General features: G+C 39.8%; 1 protein-coding gene across 3 annotated transcripts in view; it reads right to left on the bottom strand.

Moving 5' to 3' along the window:
• Positions 1-200: 200 nt before the first annotated feature.
• The window catches only part of ago4 (argonaute RISC component 4), a 52,066-nt gene continuing 33,887 nt past the window's right edge, over positions 201-18,379 (bottom strand). For all 3 annotated transcript variants that reach the window (XM_068006539.1, XM_068006538.1, XM_068006540.1), the window contains exons 13-19: positions 18,007-18,166; positions 16,712-16,802; positions 15,840-16,064; positions 15,140-15,274; positions 12,302-12,403; positions 10,094-10,293; positions 201-7,477 (exon numbers count right to left, since the gene is read on the bottom strand). In XM_068006539.1, the coding sequence (XP_067862640.1) occupies positions 7,369-7,477; positions 10,094-10,293; positions 12,302-12,403; positions 15,140-15,274; positions 15,840-16,064; positions 16,712-16,802; positions 18,007-18,166 (1,022 nt within the window). In that variant the 3' untranslated portion in view covers positions 201-7,368. The remainder of the gene's footprint in view (positions 7,478-10,093; positions 10,294-12,301; positions 12,404-15,139; positions 15,275-15,839; positions 16,065-16,711; positions 16,803-18,006; positions 18,167-18,379) is intronic.

Raw genomic sequence — 18,379 nt, forward strand, 5'->3', positions numbered from 1 at the left:
CAACACAGCAGGCAAGTACAGCACTCCCTGGAATCGGTCTCCAGCATCAGCCACAGCCCAAGCCATTCACAGTGTACACTATATTAGGTGCACAATATAATATGAATGTAATGTAGGTCAATATGTTGCAAACAAAAGAGCAATGGGGGGGGGGGGGGGGGGGAAGAAAGTGAATTGCAAAAAAGAGAAAGTTGATAGGCTTTGGAAGTTCTGGCATAAAAATACCATTTTATTTTGTCACGTGAACACAAATTGTCCCTGCAGGCTAAAATTCATATTGCAATACAGCTTTGCAATTCAATCAGCCAAGATCTTTTAGCAATGTAGGGCAGGTTATCACACATTATCCATACCTACAGCTCAAGAGAGTACCTCGTATTGGTAGACACATCCACAATCAAAAATCAATAAAATAATCAAAACAGCACTTATCTAAACATCTGCATGGGAACCAAAGAACAGTTTTTCCAATTTCACTGAAGAATGCATACATACCAACAGCTTTTCCAATAAACTACACACAAAAATTGCTTACAGAACTATGCAGCATAGAATGCTTTCAATGCAGTTTTATACAGCAAGGGCTGTGGCCCTAAGCCCATGATTACCAGGCTAATTTACAGTACTGCTACTCACAAATGCCAGTCTCCACTTCCTCTTTCCTGCACCCCCCTCAATAAAAATAAATCTTATTACCTAGAAACCATTAGCAGTAATGAACGAGAAAGTGACAGCATTTAGCATTAGGAATGAGCAAACTGCATTCTGATTTGGACGAATGTACATCACAAAACACGCATTAATCAGTTTTAAACTGGTAATGCATATGGGCATCTACAGTAAATGTTATGGCGGTGCATCAGATCAGATACCCAGCATTGTTAGATGATAAAAGAGCCGATTCAGAAAGGAAATAAACTGCACATGTGACGAGTACCCTGAGTGACACTCCCTCTGGACAATTTAATTAAAAACCATTAAAACCAATTATCCCATTATTGGTTTATTGGTCTTCCATTTGCAACTTTTCTGCCAGATGTTTCTGCTCTCAGTGGCACTTTTAGAAACTGGAGATTTATATTAACATATGCATACGACAATGAAACAGCAAGTCTTTAAAAATGGCAAGAAAATATACCAAGACAAATCTACCAAAATATAAATAATTCCACACCAATCTCTCAATTCATAGAAAATGAATATCTTAATATTGCTTACTGCTCGATATAAGGGGCACAGCTACCTGGTGAGTCATTAGGTGCACTGTCTAGTGTGGTACTAAGCCATGCAGACCATGAAGGTCCCAGGTATGATCTCTGGTCTGTGCTGAATCAGCTCATCTCTGCCAGTCAGCAGAGTTGATACTTAGTTCAAAATAAAAGAAAAACTAGCTGAGGTTCCCAGTCCTGATTGCTGTCCAGTGATCCCTGCTGGAAAGTGTGCGTGTGGACAGGGTGGGCTGGGCTTTCTTTGCTCCACATGGTCACATAATCTGCCAACATCATCTCAGCTTCCAATTAAAAATAGCAACTTAGGTGAGGTATTAGAGGGATGCTGTGGTTATGGAAGCATAGTTTAGCATGAGCTGATGTCTTCATGGGAGAAAATTAGGGAAAAATATACACTAAGCAATTGCCTTGCTGTATTTATCAGTGTGCATCTTGCAGAGATGTTTTTGGACAGATTAAATGTAATTAGCAAGTTTCTGCACAGAATCTACTACCATCTCACTGTTCAGAATGAAAGCCTGGGGCTCATAATACTTGTGCAAAATCTGGTGAAATGGTCAAAACTCAATGTGATGCACAAAATGTAGATCTGCAGTTATGGTCTTGCAAATGGGAGGGGAAAAAAGAACCAAAGCTTTAAAAAAATCATCCCATGGGAGGAAAGAGTGTCCTGCAATTTTAAGAAATGGGTTTTTTGACCAACTCCTAAAGATATAATTTGTGTCTCTACATAATGAATATTAGCCTAAAAATACAAAAAAAATTGCAAGATGTTGATTGCATTTATTCAAATCTTTGTGACAGCTTAGTAGCTCTCTGAGCACTTCAAGCATTCATCCAAATCACAATTTTGAATCTGGTATTTAACAGTATTTGAACTGTACTATTTTGATAGTTCCTGAGCAAGCCAGATGCAACACTCCAATACCAAGGCAGAGAGAAGTTACAAAATACACTTGCAGCAGATAAGCTCTGATCAATAGGTCACAGAGCTAGTGATGAAACCCACTGCACAGATCGCCCTGCTCTCCTCAGTTATAGATCATAAAAAAAACTCTAAGGGTGGGGAGGAGAGAAGACAAGAATAGTGAAAAAATAATCTGATTGGGTGAGTGCACACAATTGGAATGAATAAGCTTGACTACTGACATGGTTACATACGACTGACGACCATAGCCACAGTTGTGAGTTGGTAAGGGTGTAAATTTATCACAAAAAGAATGGAGAGGTTAGGAAGAATTTTTTTTTAATATAAGTGCAGAAGCTGTTAAGACATGAAATGCCCTATCAGTAAGTGGTGGAAGCAGGGAATCCATCATTGCTTTAAAAAGCAAAATGAATAAACATCTGAAAGAAAAAAGGGTATGGGGAAAGTGCAGAAGAATGGGATTAAATAGATAGTTCTTTAAGAACCAGTGTAAGCAAAATGGGTTGAATCTTCTGTGTTATGAAATTCTATGATCCAATGGCCACCAGGTGCCACCCTATGTAAATATGTTCATTAAAAATGTCACAACCACTTTGAGTCAGCTATTTGTCTCTAGGAGAACTGTTGAAATTTCTTCTCCTCCCCTTCCCTTTAATAGGTACCTTGTTGTTCATCTGTACTGTTACAAATTAGCACACTACCTCACACAACATGCACCTCTCCAGTTAGCTTTCGTAAAATTCACATCATTCTAAAGTTTCACAATCAGGTTTGGAGTTTTAGTACATAATGGATCACTAAAGTGACATACTGTCCCAGAAATCTCTGTTGCAAGCATTTAAAATCTGTTTCAATCAACTTGGTTTCTTTGAAATTAAAACTATCCTCTTATTTTTTTGTACTATTGCATACTAAACTCTCAGCATTAAATCCTGTGCAGGCACTTATGCTTCCTGGACAAGCAGGTGCACACAATGTTTTCGCTTCCATGTTCAGTGAGGTAATCATTATTTCATTGTGAGGTGGAAATCCAGCCTGTTCTCTCAAATCAGGTCATTTGTTTCAGTTGCAGTAAATTTAGCTGGTGGCAATGTCATAATAAATAAATTGATGGATCGTTTACCCATAACATCAGGAATTACAACCTCTGAGGACACATTTTCTATTGGTTCTGGGCATAAGCAAATAATTGTAATTTTTCCCCCCCACAGAATGTGAAATTGATTTTGTATCCATGGAATTTGTTCCAAACTTTACAATATTACTTTACTGCATCAGGCTATTTAAATTATGCACATAACTTATGCTTGTGCTATGAAAATAGCTACTGTCAGACTGAAAATGCCCCACCCATAACTGGAACAGCATTTGCCCTATCCATACAAATCAAAAGGTGACAATAAATGGCTATTCCCTACCACTCCACTGTAGCCTCTATTGATCCAGCTACTATTTAGATAAATCTCAGAATAATTGCAATTAAAATGTATAAAGTCATATAGCTTATCCAATAGTAAACCAATAAAAACAGATTATTGTAATGCGTCAAAGTCCCAGCTGTCTGCATTATATAATCTTATATTTGCAAAGTCATTTTGGTGTTGAGAATATGGATCCAATATCCCACAAATTTATATTTGTTACAATCAATATTAACTCATTACAGAAAATATAAATACACCCTGAATAAGACATCTCTCACTGAAGACTTTGTATTCCTCCAAGCACTAAAGAGAGTCCACTGTATTTAGGGAAAAACTGCATTATCCTGGAGAGCCACCTTTTAAGAACTTTGAAAATTGTTCATAAAAATATTAGCATTGTCCATAAAAATAGTTTTAATGGCCTCTTCCTTCAAGCACCCTTGGCAGCATCTAGTTGAAGCAATCTATTCTGGGAGGTACAGGTATCAGTAATCCTATGCTGCCACACAGTAAGAAAGCCCATTATGCTGGTTAGGTGAATTGGGTACAAAATACAGAAGACTGAAAAACAGGAAGCTATCCGTTCTGCTGGTAATGTTCACTGCATTAAGGTTGCAAAGGGTGCTTGCAGACAGAAGTCTTATTTCAACTGGTAAAATTATTTGCCTTCAAAAAGGCTGGAGTTCTGAAAACTACAGCATGTTGCAGATATCATTTTTGAAGCCCAGGTAAGAGGAAAAAAAACACAAAAACACCGCATTTCATAAAAAAGGCGCATGTTTAAAAAAAAAGTCAATGAAGAACAGTGATGCCGTATCAAAAACCCCAAAACATTGGTCTCTTTACTGATCCATTTACTGCCATGGTCACATAACCCCATAGTTTTTTTAAAAATATACAGCAGCAATTTTATGAGCATCACATACTGCAAAGTGTGAATTATAAATGTAAAGCTGACCACAGACAAATCAGCTACCTGGTTTGAAACTTTTTTTTTAAAAAAACCTTCAATGTTAGGAGTTGATTTAACTGCCACCACTAAAATCTAGCTTTAAAGAAAAACTACCCGTGCCCATTTGCAAATGCCAAGATAAAGGTTAAATGCAATGCCAGCCATGTATGGTAATGAAACACAGGACAGTCACCAAGTTAGACAGTTATAATGAATCATTTCAACTGTCAAAAATTACACTTCGTTTTTTTTGGTGGTGGGGTATTTGGGGGGGGGGGGGGGGGGGGAAGAGAGAAGAAGAAAGGAGAGAGAAAAGAGAAGGTACTCATGGTTCTCATGTGATAAACAATCTTGGCTTTTATTCTGAAAGCATTCATAACAGCCCACAGCTTGAAAAAGGCATACATGGCTGTTTGTTTGAAAGTAGCTTATAGTTACACTAGAGGTAGTCTGATGGGAAAGTTTTTAAAATCAACTTCCTTCGCAGTACCTTCGACTATGGAATGTCAAAATGCATCAAGTGGAAAATTGACTTGGACAGAAATGTTTGTATGGGTGCAAGTGGACAAAGTGAGTGGTCTGAAGGGAGGGGAAAGGTTGGCAGAATGAAAGCAATCACAAGCTGTGACTCCTGAAACAGTCTTGAGTGTTCAACAAAATTGTAGCAGTTAACCCTGAAACAGCATTTTGCCTTGGGTTTCTTTGATTCTCATTTGCTGGTTTTAGGAAAATACAAAGTTTTGCTTGCTCAGCTGGGAGATCACACAAAGTCAATATACTGCTACCCCCATTTTAAAAAAGGGCATTACCCATAGAAAATTGTATTCTAAAACCAGGATACTGAACCACATTATGAATCAGTTTCCATTGCCAAGATTCTTCAGAATTATACTATGGGATATAAAAGGCTGTGTTTCATCACGCATACACTATGGCCAGCGAAACCCCTTCCTATACAATTTGCCTGTCCTACTTTACAGTTGAAGGTTTTGAACATATATTGCACAAGAAAGCTACAAACACAAAAGTATGCACTTTAAATAAAACAAACTATTACAGCCTGTTTATGAATTGAGATGTCTCTCGAACAAGGATCCAATTTGTACTGTAGTATTATATCCACAGTTTCTGCTTCCTTCCCAGTACAGCAAGTTGTAGCTTTCTGGCCCAAACTATAAAGTGATCATGGACAGTCCAGCTGGCAAAAGCCCCAATGTAAATACAGTCAAGTATTTTCCAAGCACCATAACAGTTTCTGCAACTTATCAGTTTCCATCAAGCAGGAACCTGAAGATCACTCTACTGGAAACTTACTGCAGCAATATATAGGTACTTTGAAGCTTCTGACATTAATGAACAAAAAAAAAAGCCCCAACAATTAAAATTCTGCATAAAAAGTCCAAGGATGCTTTTTTCAAAAATATGCAAGTACAGTACATTCCACATATAGCACATGCAGTTCTATTGAACAACTTCTTCTAAATAGCAGTTTACTCCTGTTATATGCAAGTCTAATTTATGAGGAACTTTGTCCAACTATTGCATATGACAGAATTCTACTACACTCGCTATGATTAAGGTTTAAGGTAAACATCACAGATTAAAACTTAGTGCAAAATCCCTATTTTAAAAAAAAAAGAAATTCATTCTCTAGTATGAGGAATGGAATCTATCAATGGCAGCTGGGGCAGTTTGCCATACACCATCAATTAGGATTGTCATGGCAAAAACATGTCAAAGTTAACTGATGACTTGTAATGATCATCTAGAATTTGTAAAAGCTCTGATCTTTGATCTGCCATGTACCTGCTCATGTCTCAAAATAGCCAATTGTGGTTGGGGTAGTACAGATGGGTGAACGAACTGGGGACGGACAGTCCAGCTGGCCTTACAAAAAAAATGGAACAGAACAGTCAGATCATCAAACAGATTAAGACAGTATATGATATAGGGCACCTATTATTAGGGCGAACAAACCTGCAGTTGGGCTTCATACATATCACAGGATATCTGTAAATGTTCATTGCAAAAATTTTTGAAATCCTAGTTCTTAGAGTTTAATTTATGCTAAATGTTGAACTTATTTACAGTCAAACCTCCCTTCAAATTCTATCACGAACCTCAACCTTTTTTAAAAATATCTCTGAAGCTGCAAAGTCCAAAATCATGAGGAGCTCAAACCTTGCAAAGCCGAATCATTAATAACCACTTTGCAATTATCTGTGAGCAAATAATGGGGTTTGTCTGTACTTGTATAGTTTGGAAAATCTGTCCTTTTATAGCTGTATAATTTCAAGGGTTCCCTTTCAAACTTTTGCACAATTAACACACTGGAAACTAGCTATAAAAGAAGTATCCCTAATACTCATTTCTCACACGCGCATACACACATCAGTCTGTTTGTAAAAGATTAAAAATAGATGGGAGTTTTACAACAGTGTTACCTCGTATAAACAGAGAAAGAAAACACACAATATCAAAACTTGCTACTGAACGTAGTAACAATCAAAGTCATTCATGCAACTTTTCCCTAGGATGTTCGGCCTTGGTGCCTTGAGGTAAAAAATATAAAATCAGTACGGTGGAAAAAAAACCCACCACTATTGTCCTTATATAGTGCTTCTGATAGACTTTGAAGAACAATGGCTCATTTCTCTGTGCATTTAATTCCTAATGAGTTAATGAGTCAGTGCGTTGCTTCCTATTCGCTGGTAGACTGCGGTCTGAAACCGGCTTGGCCCTCAGGAGTTCGTTAAAAAAAAAATTTTTAGCACTAAGTAAGGACGTTTCAGAACGGCACAGTATGCTGGAAATAGCTGGAAACTTCAGCAGGTCTTATGCAAAATACATTGTATGCTGGGTATCGTGGTGGACCTGTACAGCCTTGGCAAGTGCCAGTGGGTCCCGTCCATTGCTCTGTCCAGAGATGTGGCTTCCTTCAGCACTGTAAAGATCAAAAAATTACATTTTAAATATATTCGGTATTAAAAAGTCTTGAATGTAGGATCTGATAACATGTACATGTTTGGGCAATGCATTAAAATTCTCTACTTGAAAAATAAACACTTCAATTTGGGAAACATTTAACTTTTAATGTATAATCCTCTTTAAAAAGGTTCCTCCTAATTTACTGCTACTTTGACATTCTGAGTACTTTTACAAAGTGCAGGGATTCCTTTGTGCAGTATATCCAACAATTATGCCGGGGTCTTTTCTCCCCCCTCGCCCACAAAACAAGAGACATCAGTGGGGCAGTTAAACACCACAAAACTCTCAGTGAGCTTCACTAAAACACAGCTGGTCAGTTTGTAGCTATATGCATTGAGATGCCAGAAAGCTTCCAACACTTTGCTTTGCAAGTACTTCTCAATTCTACCAGCTACAACTAGAGTCTTTTGGATTGCAATGGAGAAATCAGCCAATACAGGCCTAATTTCAGTATCCCAATACTTAGCTTTCCAATACTTCAAAAAGAAATAGCTAAAACATAAAATGAACACTAAGGTCTCACGCTGCACATTTTCAATCTTGGCTCTTGTAACTCCTAGCAGTTCCAGTTGAAGGCTTCGGTACTTTGAGAAGAATTACCCAAAACGGTTGTTTTTCAGACTGTAGGGAATGTACAGTAGTGTTCCCCAGGGGTATTAGGACCATTGCTCTTTTTGATACAGATAAATGACCTGGACTTGAGTATACAGGGTATAATTTCAAAGTTTGCAGATGACATGAAACTCTGAAATGTAGTGGAGGATAGTAACAGACTTCAGGAGGGCAGACAAACTGGTGGAATGGGCAGACACATGGCAAATTAAATTTAACAGAGAAATGTGAAGTGATACATTTTGGTAGGAAAAATGAGGAGAGGCAATATAAACTAAATAGTATCATTTTAAAGGGGGTAGAGGAACAGAGAGACCTGGGGGTGTATGTACACAAATTTTTGACAGCAGCCGAGCAAGTTGAGAATGCTATTAAAAAAGCATATGGGATCCTGGGCTTTATTAATAGAGGCCTGGAGTACAAAAGCAAGGAAGTTATGCTAAACCTTTACAAGACACGGGTTAGGCTTCTATGGTGTTCAATTCTGGGCACCACACTTCAAGAAGGATGTCAAGGCCTTAGGGAGTGTGCAGAAGAATGGAATCGTACCAGGGATGAAAGACTTCAGTTATGTGGAGAGACTAGAGAAGCTAGGATTGTTCTCCTTAGAGCAGAGAAGGTTAAGGGAAGATTTAATAGAGCTGTTCTAAATTATGAAGGGTTTTGGCAGAGTAAATAAGGAGAAACTGTTTCCAGTTGCAGCAGGGTTGGTAACCAGAGGACAGCAGATTTAAGGTGATTGGCAAAAGAACCAGATGCAACATTAGGAAACATTTTTTTTGTTAGGCAGAGAGTTATGATGATCTGGGATGCACTGCCTGTAAAGGGTGGTGGAAGCAGATCCAATAACAACTTTCAAAAGGGAATTAGATAAATACTTGAAAGGAAAAAATGTACAGGGCTATGGGGAAAGAGCTGGGGAATGGGACTAACTGGATCGCTCTTTCAAAGAGCTGGGACAGGCACGATGGGCCGAATGGCTTCCTTCTGTGCTGAAACATACTATGATAAGAGCATATTTGACTGAAAAGGCCCTCAACTTAAACACAGCAACCACTGAGTAATGTGGTTCCACTCTTCCGAACAATTGAAAGCACAGCATGTCCAACAATTACAGGGGAGTTTATTCTATTTAGTGCCAGTGAAATGGGAAAAAATGGCATTCCAGACATGTGGACTGTATCACTTTCATTTGTGTGAAACATCATTTAGGTCTGCCGGTGAAATTCACTTAAGCCAAAGAATAAAAACATCTGAAATAAAATGGTCACAATCTAGCTATTTTAGTAACTGTAAATTTTCATAAAACTTATAATTCATTTGTCTCTCCCACCTTTTAGGCTCACTGCTTCTACAACATTTCCTCCAGAGACAGGGGGAAAAGTAAGTGACCCTTGTCACCAGCAGGTCTCTGCTGGTATCAATCCTGAGCTGGCTGCTGAGTAGAGGAGATCGTGTTTGCACTTTTCCTGTTGGTGGGAACCGCCCAACCTCAGCTTATGTTCAAGCCAAAAGGTATAGTCAAAATGGAGAATATGCTGGGTGAGGAAATGGCAAATGCCCATCATTCCACAGCAAAACTAAAGTTTTAAAAAATCTAAGTGAAGAAGTCAATGATTTGAAAACATATGGAATGAGATTTCTTAAGGCCCTTTACATAGGTGTTAGTGGTGTTTGCATCACTGGTTTCTAAAGCACTTGTCTCATTCAGCTGGCAGCAACCCCTGAAGAAAATTGCTAGATCCAGTCACCAGGAAAACTCATTTTTCCTTCTGTATTACTTAAGCTGCCAACTTATCTTCATACACATGGATGCCAAACAAAAAACCCAATATGCTTTTTAGGAACAGGGACTAATCAACAAAGTGAACTATCATCCAAAATGAAGGGATTCAATTTTTCCTCAACAAGCGTACGCCTTAATAAATACCAATTTATACAGGTAGCCTAGGCATTTTACCTATCATGATCTTTGTCCACGAGGTGGTATCTTGCTCTGAATGCAACCAGCCTGGCGTAATATGCTGGTGCAGGGATTGAGACAGAACGCGTGCAGCGTACATAGGTGTGACACAGCTGGTAGGTCAAAAGCTGAAGTTCATCGGCTGAGAAGCAGTTGTCGTCCCACAAGACATGGTAGTGAGAAGGACGGCTGGTACCCTGAAAAGAATAAAATTAGATCACAGTTTGTGGATATTCGAAGAGGAGAATAGCTGTACAGTTTGAGAATGAAACACTTGTGTCAAAGAATATGCATAGGAACAGGAGTCGGCCATTTAGCTCCTCGAGCCTGTTCTGCCATTCAATGAGAACATGGCTGATCTGCAACCTAACCCCACATGCCCTCTTTAGCCCCATATCCCTTAACACCTTTGGTTAACAAAAATCTATCAATCTCAGATTTAAAATTAATTGAACTATCAACTGCCGTTTGCAAAAGAGAGTTCCAAACTTCTACTACCCTTTGTGTGTAGAAGTGTTTTCTAACTTCACACCTGAAAGTCCTGGCTCTAATTTTTAGGCTATGTTCCCTACTCCTAGACTCCCCAATCAGCGGAAATAATTTCTCTCTATCGACCCTATCAGTGCCCCTTAATATCTTGAAAACTTCGATCAAATCACCCCTTAATCTTCTAAATTCCAGGGAATACAAACCTAGTTTGTGTAATATCTCCTTGTAATTTAACCCTTGGAGTCCAGGTATCATTCTATTAAATCTACGCTGCACTTTCTCCAAGGTCAATATATCCTTCTTAAGGTGTGGTGCCCAGAACTGAACACAGTACCACAGGTGTGGTTTAACCAGGACTTTGTATAGCTGTAGCATTACTTCTTCCTCCTTGTATTCTAGTCCTCTAGATGTAAAGGCCAGCATTCCATTAGCCTTTTTGATTATTTTCTGTACCTGTCCATGACATTTTAATCTATGTACATGGACCCCATAGTCTCTATGGACTTTGGGCCAGTAGGTGCTGGTAATGGTTCTGCTGTTGCTATTTACAGCTCCTCTAGACCGATCTTTTGTTTCTTAACTTGTCCCATTACCACCCTCCTTGCCGTGCACCATCATCTCTTTTGTCATTTAACCACTCCTGCCCTTTTGTTCTTCCCTCTCCTCCACTCCCCTTTCTTCCCCGCTCCCCCCCCCCCCACCCCCTTTACCCTGGCTCTGTATGTGCTTAAAAACTTTAACTCTCATCTTCCAGTTCTGACAAAAGGTCTTCGACCTGAAATGTTAACTCTCCTCCTTTCTCCACAGATGTTGCGTCACTTGCTGAGCTTTTCCAGCATTTTCGATATTTATTTCTCTTTGGACCTCCATTGTTTCAAGATTTGCACCATGTAGAAAGTACTCTGTTCTATCCATTTTAGGTCCAAAGTGGATGACTACACACTCGCCTACATTGAAATCCATTTGACACAGTTTTGCCCACTTAATCTATAAATATCTCTAATTTTATGCTTCCATCTACACTGCTTACAATGCTGCCTATCTTTGTGGCATCAGCAAACTTGGATATGTTCTCTATCCAGTCATCCAGTTATTAAGTAGTTAATAAATACAATGAATAGTTGAGGCCCCAATACAGATCCCTGCGAAACACCACTAGTCACATCCTGACAATTTGAGTACCCGCCATTATCCCTACACTCTGTCTCCTGCCGCTCAGCCAATTTCCTAACCAGGTCAATAATTTGCCCTCAATTCCATGAGCTTCAACTTTAGCTAACAGTCTCTTGTGAGGGACTTTATCAAATGCCTTCTGGAAGTTCATATAAAGATGAATAGACATTCCCCTGTACACCACTTTAGTAACCACTTCAAAAAATTCAGTCAGGTTAATCAGGCATGGTCTACCCTTTACAAATCCATGCTGGCTCTCTGATCAGCGGAAAATTTTCAAGGTGTTCAGTCACTCGATCCTTAATTATAGACTCCAGTAATTTCCCAACAGATGTTAGGCTAACTGGTCTATAATTCACTCATTTCATTTCAGAAAGGCACACAGCAGACAGCTGAACCACACAAGTGAGCAGCTTGCAAAGATAATGAGCCTGTGCACTCATCTGTGTTCACTTAATCATCAAAAAGACGAGTAAAAAAAAACTTGTGGAAATTTTCACCAGGTTTAAAAAGCAAAACACAAGGTGGCAGAATTTACTGTACCTGAATTCCTGCATGACTACAAAGGTAGAAATCAAACTCAGAGGGATGGGTGATGGTGCTGTCAACAGTCGTGCCAGCAGGAACATTGCCACTTTTACCCACCTGTCAATTGAATAACAACCTGAATTATAAAAAGGTTAATGGGAAAACTACAACGCTACAAACAAATGACAACACAAACATGATTATAGAAAGAAATAAAAGAATTTGCATTTATATAGTGCCTTTCACTGCCTCAGGACATGCCAAAGCACTTTACAGCCAATTGAGTACTTTTTGACGTTTAGGTCACTGTTGCAATGTAGGAAAACGTGACAGCCAATTTGCTCACAGCAAGGTCCAGATAATCTGTTTTAATGATGTTGAGGGCTAAATATTGGCCAGGGCACCAGGGAGAACCCCACTGCCCTTCTTCAAAATAGCGCCATGAGATCTTGTACGTCCATCTGAGGGGGCGGACGGGGCCTCGGTTTAATGTCTCATCGCAAAGACGGCACCTCCGACAACGCAGTACTGCAGTGAAGTGTCAGCCTAAATTATGTGCTCAAGCCTCTGGAGTGGGACTTGGACCCACAATCTTCTGACTCAGAGGCAAGAGTGAGACCACTGAGACAAGGTTGACAGTTTTACAATAGATTGCTGTGTTCTACATTGGTCAGTAGAAAAAAACAATATCAAGACTTTCACACAAAAGATTTACATCAAAATTGCTAACATCTACTGGTAAAACCTACCTTGTGAAGAAGTTCATATTGTTTAACATTCAAAAGATAACACCCAGAGGTTAAAAATATAAAAACTTACAAAGTACACAAGTACAACTGGGCAAGCTAGTCCGTCAGAACAGACTAGGACCAGAAAGACATTAACGTGCTTACTCTCATGATGGGAGATGAATAAAGGCAACTATAGCTACCAAGTAAACTAAAATTTCTTCCCTGACCTGAAGGTAGAAAAAGTACAGGATAGGCATCATTGATCTACTTCATTTTAACCTTGACCGATTGGAAATTTCATCTGTGAAATGCATAGTTCCAACAGGATGCATTTACATAGCACCTTTAACGTCAAAACAAAAATCAAGGCACTTCATAAGTGTATGGAGAAAATTAATGCCAAGTCAAAGGAGGAGATATTAGGAGAGCTTGGTCAGGAGGTGGATTTTAAGGAAGGTCGTAATGATGAGGAAGGTGGAGAAAATGGTGGGACAGGGGGGGGTGGGGGGGGAGAAAGGAGGTGCGTGGGAAGAGGCCAGAATTGCCCACTTTGGATCTAAGAAAGAAAAATTGGAGAACTTTCTAAATGGCGAGAAATTAGGAATTGTGGACAAGATTTGGGTGCCCAAGTACACAAATCACTAAAAACTAGCCAACAGGTACAAAAAGCAATGACAAAGGCTGATGGATTGTTGGAAGAAAAAAAAACCAAACTGTGACTTGGTGATAAGGGACACATTACCACCACAGCAGTTTGGGCCGGGCAGGTGGTGGAAAATATAGCCAGATGAGGAAGTTTCAGTAAGGGACAAGGTGCCGCCGCCCGTGAGTCAGGTGTCACTCAAAGCAATCATTCACAATAAAATCATGGCTGGCAAGGGCCTTTTTTATGAGTGAACGGACATTCTGGGAGGGAAAAGCAGAGCGGGGTAATGATTGATCCCCTGGAAGAGTCCAAGGGCAGTGGTGGGCGCGGTGAGCTTGGTGGGAAGGTTAGCCTTCACCGAGTGTGTTGGGTGGGAAAGCTGGCAAGAGAGGAGGATAGGGTAGTTTTTGGGTTGCTGCTTGTAAGGAGGCAGTGATGGATGTCTTGAAGGACTCTCGGGAGAATGCCAAGTGAGGGTACTCGAAGGCTTATTCAACAGGGAAATCAGCACAATGAGACAGCATTCACCTCTAAGATCCATGCATCAGCGTTCCTCAGCTGCTGGTCTAAAATCATCGATATGACAGCTTTGCTTGGTTTGCTTTATCCCAGGCAGGTAAGTAAAAACCAGCAGGGCAAACTCATATTTTTAAGCCTCCATAGCAGAGCCCAATCCTACCATTTGACTGCAATCATATTCTGTATTTCATCACCTACAGTCACTTATTCCTATCGCCTTTAAAATCATTCTTTTCTCCTCAGAATTACATATGGCTGGAATCATTGTACATTTTGCTTGCACAATATTTACAGGAGCTTTTATTTAAACATAGTCTTTTCACAGTTGTATATACTACAGTACGACTGAACAATTGAGCACCAATATCATAAAACCACAACGGACCAACAATGGCAACTGTACTGGGAATCCTTATGAAAAAACCAGTGCTGTTTGTTTCCCTGCTTATCAATTTTCTCCCCTTCTCTCCTGAAGGCAACCATTTACACTGGGATATCTGGAAGATCAGTAGTACCTTGCTCAACTGGTTGTTCTTCACACATCAACCCGAGCTACGAAAAGGAAAATTGGCAGGCTATTTAACATTGGAAGCATCATTGTTGAGCTCTATCCTAGCTTCATGCAGAATTTCCACGAGGGGTCATGGGATAGTGATCAGGAGAGGGAACCCTGGGTGGTTCATCCCCTTCCCTTCCCTTCCACCACCATCATGCCTCAAATACCAAGCTGAGTTCAACTAAATCAGCAAGAGATTATGTTGGGCATTCCTACACTGCATGACTTCATTTCATACGTTGCAGTGTATTTACCCACAGAGGAATTATTGTTTCAGTGGACATAGCATTTATTCTCCCCCCTTCCATAAAATGGTCGCAAACAGTTGTTGAGAGTAGGGCACCGTCTATAAGTTAGCCCTTTTTTTCCCAGGCTAAGTGACCTGCTTCGAGGGCACCTACCCTTTCACTTCTGTCGGCACAGAAGAGTCGCGTATGATGTCGTTTCTGAACGACGAGGTATGTTATGCCAGGTCTGTAGTCCTCCTCCAGACTAATGCAGGCTTTCCGAATGGCAATAAGTTCAGGCCAGGCAACCTAGATGCAGGTTTGAACAAAAAAAAAATTAGACTGAAGTTGCAGAAACATTTTCAGTTCCTTTGAATGTTATTTCTTTGCATTTCATTTTCAGCAAGTTATTTATCTCCCCAACCCCTCCCCCCGCCCCCCCCCCACAATAAAATGGTCGCAGTTGTTGAAAGTAAGGCACCCTGTATAAGTTAGCCCTTTTTTCCAGGCTAAGTGACCTGCTTCTATGCCGTCAATACCAATTTTCAACCAGCCCCCAGGAGATACTGAAGTACAGGTGTGACTACTCCCATTTATTGAGAGGGGTCATTCTCGACAGTGGCATGGCTGAGATCAGTAACGCAGTGGAGTGGACAACTGAACATGTGTAATTCCACGAGGGAACTGTTTCAGCTGGGTCACTAGAGAAGGAAAATATGAGGATCAGATTCATCCCCAATAACAACCAACATAGGCTTGAAAAGCTTGTGATCATCCTACTTGCCCAACTGAAAGATCAAATACAATGTCAAGTTTCAGAAATTTATCAATGACTAGAAACTGCAAGGGATATAGAAAACACAACCACACAAACCTGTTTCATCTGTCCTTCAGAAACTCCACCCCTATAGTAGATAATGCGTGTTGGCTTGAAGCGGGTTGATTTGTAAAACTGAATTAGGAGCTCACGCACCATGTTGGACAGGTCCTGGATCACTTCCTGACTGAACAGGAGGTCCTGAGAAGTTTCTTGTCTCGATGTCTGCACACGTACTGTTGCACAGTATCGGCTGGGATGTCCATCCATACTACCAACCACCTAGAAAACAAACTAAAATCTTAATATTTATATTTTGGACTGTAGTTTTTTTGTGGGTTGAACAGATACCACAGTTTCAGAGGCAACTCTGGAGGTGGGCCTTTCTTTCAATATGTTTAGGTAGAAGATATGGACCTGAACACATGAAATATATCACAACTACTACCTATTTATCCAGTTTGAAAACCTGCCCAAACTATGGCATGTTATTTTACTCAGCATGACCTTGAACCACAAAATTGAGCATTTTCCCTCCACCCCCCACCCCCTTTTTTCCATTGTTAACGCTCCTCGCCTGATTCCATGGACACTGGCCCCTGGTATCAGCACCTCACCTATGTGGCCATTCTTCACAGGAGCCCACAGTTATTGTCAGTCGGCAATTTGACTGTATGGAGCATCACAACCAAACTTTATCCTGGCAACACATTTTTCAACCAGATAGTGCTCTGGCTGATTTTTCTTCTCTGCCATGGAGCCATTAAATTCAAATTCAGTGCTTCTACCACTGTCCAGACAGAATATTGAAGTTAAGACTTTCTCGGTCTGCACATACATTCAGGGGAGCAACAAACAAATTTTTTTAGGTTAATCAACTATAGATCACTGCTTGGAATTGTTTTCTAATGCAAAGTTTAACAACTTACCGCAGCGATGGAGGGTTTCTTGCCATCTCCAGCTGGTGGGTGCGTGACATCAGCTCCTAAGAAGATGACAGGCTGCTGGAACACAGATGGCCTATGTACAACAAAAATTCCCATTTTTTTTTTTAAAAAAGCGTAACACTAGGGCTCAACTTTGTAATACTTAACTGATTAATCAGGGTTCACAACTGTAGTCTGTGTGAATCCGCAAGTTAACAGATCAAATATATGTACTTTCCCTACCCTAATTGAATAGAGTCATTAAATCAGGACAGCATGTTCAGTGAGATTAAGATGCAGATACATTATAGGAAAGCAGTAGGCAGGATGATCACCCTGAAAATAGCATCCAATGCTGCAGCTATAATTATCTTTGCTATAGGTTTTAATGTTGACATTAATGTACTGTTATTGCAGTGTTAATAACCTGTATGAAATTGTTGGCATTAGTAGGTGCGTCATTTCTCAGCATGGTAGCCAAAATGGAGATCAAAAGGCATAAAGATGATCAGAATAGGCATGCAGTATCAGTTTATCTCTTTGCAGTAATACTTTCATGCAAATTCCAACCTTGAGTCAATACATTACACCTTTTTTATATTTATTCAATATTAGCCTTTTATTAAAATGACTCAAGTATGTAGAGTGCAAGTGTACAAATAATAGATGTCACTTTCTCCCCACCCCCCCCCCAACTCAAAACAACATCATTGCCAATCTTGGGAATGCAGATATTTTCTGTTCCAATGTGTCTAGTACTGTTGCTCGACACCAGGTTTATACGAAATGTGTCCGATGGGCATGTGTAGAGTGTGGAAAATGCTTCCCCTTACTGCAGTGCCTACCAAGAGAGCCTGGCAGAGGTTTGGAACTTTGGGAAATCATGGATGCAATCCTATGATTTATCAGTACACCAATGCACTTCATTGCTTCCACTTTTTATTTTGTAATTTGTTCCTCCTACTGCCAGCACATTTCATGCAACAGCTAAAAACAGAGTATCTGAAATGTAAAAGCCTCTGCAGTTGTCCTGCTGTCCTGTCCAGCATTCCTCCCTCAACCAATATAATGAAACACAGATTAGCGGGTCATTCCTCATTGGCATTTGAGGCATGCTTTTGACCTAGAACTGCCCTCTTGACCTCCATAACAGTCACTGCACTTCAGAATTAATGCATAGAACATAAAGATTGTAACTTAATAAAGGTGTAATGTAAATAGATATTACATAAAGCATTTGACACTCGATTACACAATTGCTAAAATGCAAAATAGAATTTAATGCATACAGAACTCACCGCTGATGAGGTACAAGGACATTATTAATTCCACCAAGTTTTGCATTGATCTTTAAGCAGAGATTAGATAATGTCTGTGGGGATGTTTTGACTACATTCTTCACCTGAACACATTGTGTGGCCATTCCCAGTAGGGTGTCACCCACACGTTTCACTTCAGCTGGAAGACAGACATACAAGTTAAAAAACTTAGTCTTCAATGTGAAAGAGAAATCGCAACATACAACTGGGAACAGCTTTCCCAACAGGAAAGGTACATTGGAATTCTGCACTTGGATGACCTGAATATTTCTGAAATTCAATTATATTCAAAGACATCATCCAAATTATTTATCTTTTATTCTGCAGCATTTTAAATAGCTCTTCAGAATGA

This window comes from Heptranchias perlo, chromosome 26 (genome assembly GCF_035084215.1).
Source record: "Heptranchias perlo isolate sHepPer1 chromosome 26, sHepPer1.hap1, whole genome shotgun sequence".
Taxonomy (NCBI): domain Eukaryota; kingdom Metazoa; phylum Chordata; class Chondrichthyes; order Hexanchiformes; family Hexanchidae; genus Heptranchias; species Heptranchias perlo.